The following is an 8,235-nucleotide window of genomic DNA, read 5'->3' as shown; positions in this document are numbered from 1 at the left end:
AACCCCCCCCCCCGAGACAGGGTTTCTTTGTGTATCTCTGGCTGTCCTGGAACTTACTATGTAGACCAGGCTGGCCTCAAACTTACAGAGATCCACCTGCCTCTGCCTTTCTGAGTGCTGGGATTAAAGGTGTGCACCCGAATAGTAACTTTTTAAAAAAAAATTATTTTTAATACTTTTAAAATTGTGTGTGTGTGTGTGTGCATGTGTGTAACAAGGATGGTTTTCTCCTGTCTGCTTGGGGGTACTGTACAGCCTGGACTTGGCTGGTCTGGAGAGACCTGTCTCTGAGACTCCAGGATCTCTAGATCCTGTGGCAGGTTCAACAGAACGTTCCATGCCTGCCTCACGCAGTATGGTAGCTGCTGGCCTCATGTGGGTCCCATGGGACCTGTAGAGACTAGACTGAGGCTTCCTCAGGGCACAGACAAGGAAGGTCATTGAAGGTCATGCTCCCCAGGAAGGCAGAGTGCTTATTGAACGTACACAAAACCCAGAGCTCCATCCCCAGCACTGTATAGACTGGGTGAAGCGGCACTCGCCTGTGATCCCAGTAGTCCTTCCTGGCTACAGAGTGAGTTCAAGGCCAGGATGGGTTACCCGAGACCCTGTCTCTGTTCTCCAGTGGATCATTCATTCACTCTGTGCGTACCTCAGGCTGCTAGGCTCGCGCTAGGCTCTGCGGCTCCGTCAGTGAGTGGCACTGGCAGGTCTCCGCTGTCCTGGGTTTTGTACCCCAGGATGGGGGGACAGACAGTGTGTGGGGGGGAATACATAGGGAAGACATAGTGGGCATGGACAATTGATAAGCGGATAATTAAGTGGGGGGGCTGGGATGGGGTGCTGAGAGCGGATTTCTGTTGTTTGACAGTTGCTAGGGGGAGGCCTCAGCCAAACTGTCAAGAAAGGGAAAAAAACCAACGATCTCTTTTTTATAACTATTTTTAAAATAGCAACTTTTGGTTCATTTTAGAATACAGAGATAGATACTGAAGACAAATATATAGCATGAGGTGAACTGAAATTATGAAAATTTTATATAGCTAGGCATCTCTGTCTCTATTCGTTTTTTTTTAAAAAAAGGTTTTTCCTTTTTAAATTTTCCTTTGAGACAGGATCTCACATAGCCCAGGTTGCCCTCAAACTGTCTATGTAGCCATATGCATACATATGTACATGGTTCTATGTATGACCTTGAACTCCTGACCCTCTTATCTCCACCTCCTGAGTGCTGGGATTTCAGGTGTGTGCCGCTGTGCTCAGTTTGTGTGGTACTAAGGGGTGAGCACAAGGCTTTGTGTGCCCCACAAGCACCCTACAAACTGAGCTACACACCCAGCCCTGTCTCTGTTTGTAGATGTATACGCATGTGTCTATCAATCCATCACCAGCTACCCAGATTCTCATTCATATTCATTGCCCTCCCTCCCCTTCCCCTGTGCTAGATGCTATGCCAGGCACCTCCATCAAAGACCCAAGATGAGCCCTCCCGTGGATCTGAACTCTGTGCACCAGACGGATGATGCACGGTTCAGCATCACACACACTCTAGCATCAGCGAGAGACACCCACAGACAGAGCAGAGGCCAGGGAAAGAGAAGCATTTGCTCTTCCTCTGCTGACTCTCGTTGCTTCCTTAAGGCCAAGAGGATGATGGGTCCCAGGCTCCCTGCTAGTTACATTGTCTCCGTGTGTGTGTGTGTGTGTGTGTGTGTGTGTGTGTGTGTGTGTGTGTAGGGGGGGTTCAAGGCCCACAGCCTCCTTTAAGGGGCTCCCCTCCCCTTGACATTTCTGACACACTGTTTCTTCCTTTTGGCTCTGCTCTAAATTTCCCCCTGTGGGGGCCTCTCACCACCAGCTCTGAGAGAACCTGTTTCTTATGATGCTCGCATCTATTGTTCTGGTCAGGGTTTTTGTTTTGTTTTGTTTTTGTCACCGGGCCTCACTGGGAAGAGGGAACTTCAGTTGAGAAAATGTCTCTATCAGATTGGGCAGATTGATGTGGGAGGACTCAGTCCATTGTGGGTAGCGCTACCCCTGGGCAGGTGGTCGTGGGCTGGATAAGAAAGCAGGGTGATGGGCTGGAGAGATGGCTCAGCAGTTAAGAGCACCAGCTGCTCTTCCAGAGGACCCGAGTTTAATTCCCAGCACCCACATGGCAGCTCCCAGCTGTCTACAACTCCTGTTTCAGGGGGATTTGATACACTCATACGGACATAACCTGCAGGCAAAACACCAATGTCCATAAAATAAAAATAAATACATAAATAAATAAAAAATTAAAGAAAGCAGGGTGAGCGAGCCAGGAAAAGCAAGCCAGTAAACAGCACTCCTCCACGGTCTCAGCTTCACTCCCAGCCCCCAGGGTCCTGCCTTGAGTGTGCGCCCTGACTTCCTCCGCAATGAACTGTAAGCTGGAAGATAATGAGCCCTTTCCTCCCTAAGCTGTTTTTGGTCGGAGTCTTTATCACAGCGAGAGGGAACTAACTAGGACTGTCTCAAGTCCTGCCCTAAGGGCTCCTTAAGCTGCTTGTCCCGCCCCCATCCCTAGGATGGTTTGCCCTATACTGCTACTTTCTTGCTGTTTCCTCCCTTCCCACACACAGGCTCCAGAAGGGCAAAGCACGCCTCCCTCCAGTGGAGACCATGGTCCTCCCTGGCCTGAGCATGCGCTGACAGTGTGCACAGTCTGGAAGGAGTGAGCCACCTTCCCCAGCTTCTGATAGTGCTGGTACTGCCGGGTGGGTCAGGGGACCTAACTGGTCTGGTGTATTGCTCCAAAGCTGTACCACCTCAGGGCTTGGTTCTGCATGGGTCTCAATCATCTGCCTGAGGGCATCTGTTTCCCCTGGAATGAGTCACCTGAAGGCTCCCTCCTTCTGGACAGAAGCGGGAGATGCTGCATTGGGGCCCACGGAAAGGCTCAGCAGCCAGGCCAGGCTCCCCTAGGCTTCCACGCGCTGGGAGAGGAAGCACCATCACCATATGACCTCTCCTCAGGCTCCTCTGGGAACTCTCTTACTGAGAGAGGACACGGATTCTTTCTCACACAACTCTTGAGCCCTCTGACCCTCTCTGGCTTCGGAAACAGGAAGTAGCCTGGGCGAGGACCCCTGTTCCAAGAAGGGATGCTTTTTTGCCTTTGATTTTGCATCCTCCCTCTCCCATTACTCAGCTTGAAGACAGACACTAAAAGTCACCATTCAACAGGTCTCCTCACGGAACACATGTGGGGCGTGTGTGTGTGTGGGGGGGGTGATTATGTGTAGGGCACCTGTGAACTTTTTCCTGTCTAGCACAAGGCCTGATTCACGGCAAGTGCTCAGTAGTGGCCGTGGGTCAGAGCCTGCTTCTAGGGCTCAGGATTCCGATGGGAGTGATGGATATTTTCTGCCGCCCAGCTGAGTTTCCAGCCACCTGGGCCATTGCACTCCTCCTCCTGGTTGCCCTGAGCAACCGGAGCCCTTTTCTATTAAAGTGCTCTGAAGGGCACTCAGTGCCAGGGACAGCTGGCTGGACCTCAAACGCTTTCATCCTGGCTGCCTGAAGCCTGGGCTCGCTGCTGTCTGGCAGGGGTAATGTCTTTGTTGACATATTTGGCCTTGTTTCTTTGGCAGATGACTCATTCTCTGGTTTCTCAAAGTGGAAAGAAAAGGTTGTTCTGGACTGGACTCTAGGAATTGGAAGCCTCGAGGAACCACTGCTCCCCACAGTCAGCCCACTAGGAAAGATGGAGATCGCGATGGCACCAGGCGTGGGGCAGAGTGTGAGCATCAGCTTCGGGGACCATCTGATGGAGGCTGTTCTCACTCAGACATGCTTCCCATTGGATGAGCATCTGGGACTCCTGGGCAGTCACAGAGGGAGACCTTATCAAGGGACTGTCATGGAATGTGTGTGGGGGCTGTACGCCGGTCATATACTGCACGGTTCTCTGGGAAGGTCATTTGGTTCTGTGCCACACAGTTTAGGAAGCCCCTTGGCCCCAGCAGGTTCACAGCCAGGCGTGAGTTCTACATAGGGGCAGCTTACACTAACTACAGCACCAGCTTGAGGGAGACACAGCTGAACTCTCCATCATCCGGGGACTGAGTGGAAAAAACTGACAGAAAATGGAATTCCAAGCAGCCACTTAAACAAACAACACGGACTTTTACAGACTTGGCTGAGGAGAGGCCATCAAACAATGTCTCCGAGCAGGGGAGATGGCTTACTGGGAAGCATTGGGGAACTGAGTTCAGGTACCCAGCACCCATTTAAAGAGCTAAGCATGGCTGCATGCACTTGTAACCCCAAAGCTGATGGGGACGGTGGGGGGGTACAGAAATAGGAGAACACTGTGGTTTACTTACCAGCCCTGCAGGAAAAATAAAGTGGTACACAACCCGGCAAGGGACCCTATCTCAGGGTGATAAGACAGTTTGGGCCAGATAGCTTACAGCTAGTGTCCTCCTTCGGTATCTGCATGTGCATATCATACATGCGTGCGCGCGCGCGCGCACACACACACACACACACACACACACACACACACACACACACACACGAGCGAAAAGAACAAATTGAAAAATTAACAGAAATTTTTCTACCAGATGTGTTTGTGGGTGTGCATAAATAAAACGTATTCCAACCACCCTTTGAAGTGGGACTCTTATTCTCAAAGGTGAGAACTGGGGTGCTGTGATTTCCCCACGGGCACAGACTTTCTATGCGTGGAGGGGCTGGCATTCAAGCCCAGGCCCAACTTGTTCCAAGGCGGATAGCCGACCACTACACAACCAGTACTACAGTTCGAGATTGTAGGAAGACATGGCGGCTTCAGAAGAGAGAGCTGCTGGCCCTGTCTCCGTTGTTGATAGTGTAACCATGGAGACTGTGACCATGGGGCAGCACTCTGTCTGACTTTGCCATTCCATGTGAATGAGCACTACTTTTAGGAGCTATTAACCCTTGGGCCTTTGGTTGTCACCAACCCAGTCCTGCCTGGAGCCCCAGCTCCAGACACTGACCTCTTGGAGACTGGAGAATGTATCCTGGTGCACTGGTTCTATCTGCAGGGAGATGTCACACTTGGGGGTCGGATTCCTCGGCTTCTGCTCCGTGCTCAGGTGGGGTCTGTGGGAAGCCCTGGGGTAGAGAGGGACATTGAGGGTGTCAGAAAACTCGGGGACCTTTGCATCCCTCCGTGACCTGGAGGTAAAAGCTATTTTCATAGGTGACTGAATTCTTTCAGACTTCCTGCATTTAAGCTGAGCCCTGCCGCCCAGGAGAACGTCTGGTCCAGCACACAGCACAGCCCTGTTTTAGTTAATGGGTCTCTGAAGCAACGAAACACCACCACTCCTTCACCCATCAGATTCTACCACAGTCTGCAGAGCTCTCTCTCTGTGCCAGGCACCTTGGGTTGGTCATGCCACAGGGGCCCTTGCCACACCTGAGCGCCTCCCTGAGGACCTTCAGTTCCCTGTCTTTCTTCTCCACCAGGCCGCTTGTCTGTGCCACCTTCACTTTGAGCATGCTCAGCTCGTTGTTCTGCTGCTGCACCAGGGCCACGTGTCGCTCCAGCTCCATCTTCTGCTTCTCACTTAGCTCCCCTGTGATGACAGATGTGGAGTGGTGAGCCATTTTCCACCTCTGATCTCTGTCCTGGCCTATTTGACAGCCCTATGGGATGGATCCGTGAGGCAGATCTGCCCCAGGGTTCTTGGGGGCTCGGGTGCCGCCTAGGAGCTCTGCCAGAGCCTCAGCATGGGATGTTGGGTGGCACAGGAAGCCCCCTGCTTTTGCCTCACTCTAGTAATTACACCAGCAGCTGCTGTGAGGGCCCTGACCATGTCCCCCTGATCTTTTAGGGCATTCTGGCCAGTGTTCAGCTACCTACTTCTGAGGCTTTTTGTTTATTCTTTTGTTTTCAGACAGGGTCTTATCTATCCCAGGCTGGTCTCCAGCTCTTTATATAGTCAACAATGACCTCAAACTTCTAATCTTCCCGACTCCACCTCCTCAGTGCTGGGATCACAGGCGTGTGATACCAACCTCACTGTCATTTAGAGCTGGGACTTGAACCTGGGGCCTCCTGGAGGCTCCACACACCCAGCTGCCTCTGTATCTTTTTGCCCAGGGGTCTTCTCGGCCCCTGGAATCTTCTGGCCTACGTGCCTGCCAGGTACAACAGTGTTCCATCCGCAGCTGGCACAGACAGCTGTCCCTGCTCCTAGCTCTCTCTGGCTGAATTAGTTCTGGGTACCTTGGTGCCCTCCTGATGGACAGCTGCTGCACTTCATTTTCTTTTCCTCTGGCTCATGCTCTGTTTCACTGCTGGCATTTACTGAGGTTACTGGGGTTACGTAGTGGAGTTCCAGTCTTAGGGTCCGCTGCTGGGAGAACCCACACTAAAACCTTTGCATGGCCTTAAATCTTCCATGGCAGGTTACTGGTGGCACCTTCATTTCACAGGTTCAGACACTGAGCCTCAGAGAGGTAGAGTCTTGTCTAAAGTTGAGGACCTAATGGTGACCAGGTTCTGGACTTGGGTTCTGACTCACTGTATCCTGTGTTATTACTCTCCTTCCTATCGGAAAGCCATGGGAATGGTGTCAGGGAGCAAATAGGCCTGAGGGTTGGGGGATGCCAGAGGCTGGGGATGGGAGAGACAGTCTACTGTCCTCTCTCCTCTCTCCCTCCATCCCTTCTTCTCTCCCTTTTCCCACCTTCTGCTCCTGGAATCTAGTTTTGCTACCTCTTGACTCCTATCTGCCTGGACTTTTTGTCCTGCCACAGGCTGGGGATGGGGAGGAGAAGGAGGCCCTGAGAAGCAAGAGGAAGGAAGGAGAAACGTAAGGAGTGGGAGGGACTGAGCCAGGCTGTGTGTCCACGCAGGAGGGTGTGAGACACCTGGCTTTCTCTCCCTTACCTGTTGTGGAAATTCATTCCACCAATAGCTTTGGGGTGTTGGCTTTAGGGCATGGCTTTTTGTCTGTAAGAGTTCACACCTGAAGGCAAGAAGCCACCCCTTAAAGCCGGCATGCTAAAACTATTGGTAGAATGGATTTCTACAACACCTACCCTGGATTGGTGGCCTGTGAGGAAGGAGGTGTGTGATCTTTTTGCATGATGAATAGAAGGCTTGTAAGGTCCCTTCATATTGCACCCAGGCTCCTGCAAAGGGCCCAGTCCCAGTGTGGGACCGGGCGGGGTGGGGGACCCTCACTACTGCCCTCCCAGGGGTTAAGAATGCTTTGCAGTTAAAGACAATATTGACGCTCAAGGTCCACCGAGTGTGTGTGGTTTCCCGGGTGACAGGGGCTGCAGGCACGCAGGAAAGCAGGTCCAGGAGAGGCTTTGAGACCAAGGCTGCTGACTCTGCCTTCACTTCCTTCCTGAGAGGGTCGGGGTGTCGGGTGACCCAGGAACTCATACCTACCTCTCAGGTCTGACATGCGGCCGTGGGCTTCACTGAGATCTGTCCTTAGCCTCATGATGATCTCCTGCTGAGACAGGATTTCCTTCTGAGCAGTCAGTAAGTCATCTCTGCAATTAAACAACAACAACAAGAGTCAGCTGCCCTCACGTCCCTGGCGACTCCTGATGGCGGCTGGAAAGGAGGACCAGAGAAAAGGTTCAAAATGCCCAGGGATGGACCTCAGGACCCCAGCCCAGCCAGGGGACAGGCAGTCTTTAAATACGTAAAAAGAACCGTCTTGATGCACTTAGCACACTTTGAGAAAGAACAAAGGGTCAGGTTGGGCTGGGCGGAGGTCCACTGTGGGGTCCTGCATGGGACCTGTCAACACTGATTGACAGGCCAGTTGGTTTTGTGGAAAGAGGGTGGAAGACCATGGGGGAGGGTATTCAGGACTTCCGTGAGGATGGAGAGAAGAGGGGGAGACAATGAGGGCTTTCTGTTTGTTCACTGGCATGCTGGGCTCCTGGGCACTGGGGACGGGACAAGGAAGGAGATGCTGGAATGGTAAGAGTGTACATAGTGCGGTTGACACCACGAGAGTTGCTCTTCTCACTGGAGGGCTGTTCCACAGGACAGGCCCTCGTTAGGGACCGCAGCAAGTAAGCCTGCAAAAGGGGTGGAAGTAAAAGGAAGCTGGGTTGTGCTTTTGAGGGAGTACGGGGGAGCTGGGTGTGGTACACTAGAAGGCAGGATTGAGGCCTGTCACTTGTCACTCTCTAGCAAGCTCAGAGGTTTTGGGGGCCTGGGCTCTTTTCTCTCTCACACACACA

General features: G+C 52.3%; 1 protein-coding gene across 1 annotated transcript in view; it reads right to left on the bottom strand.

Moving 5' to 3' along the window:
• Positions 1–8,235, bottom strand: part of Fhad1 (forkhead associated phosphopeptide binding domain 1) — a 123,133-nt gene that overhangs the window by 19,132 nt on the left and 95,766 nt on the right. The window contains exons 24-26 of the mRNA XM_026781790.1: positions 7,424–7,530; positions 5,435–5,594; positions 5,010–5,127 (exon numbers count right to left, since the gene is read on the bottom strand). Coding sequence (XP_026637591.1) covers positions 5,010–5,127; positions 5,435–5,594; positions 7,424–7,530 — 385 coding nt within the window. The remainder of the gene's footprint in view (positions 1–5,009; positions 5,128–5,434; positions 5,595–7,423; positions 7,531–8,235) is intronic.

Source organism: Microtus ochrogaster, chromosome 10 (assembly GCF_000317375.1).
Source record: "Microtus ochrogaster isolate Prairie Vole_2 chromosome 10, MicOch1.0, whole genome shotgun sequence".
NCBI classification, from domain to species: domain Eukaryota; kingdom Metazoa; phylum Chordata; class Mammalia; order Rodentia; family Cricetidae; genus Microtus; species Microtus ochrogaster.
This window is presented reverse-complemented; position numbering and strand designations above follow the sequence as displayed.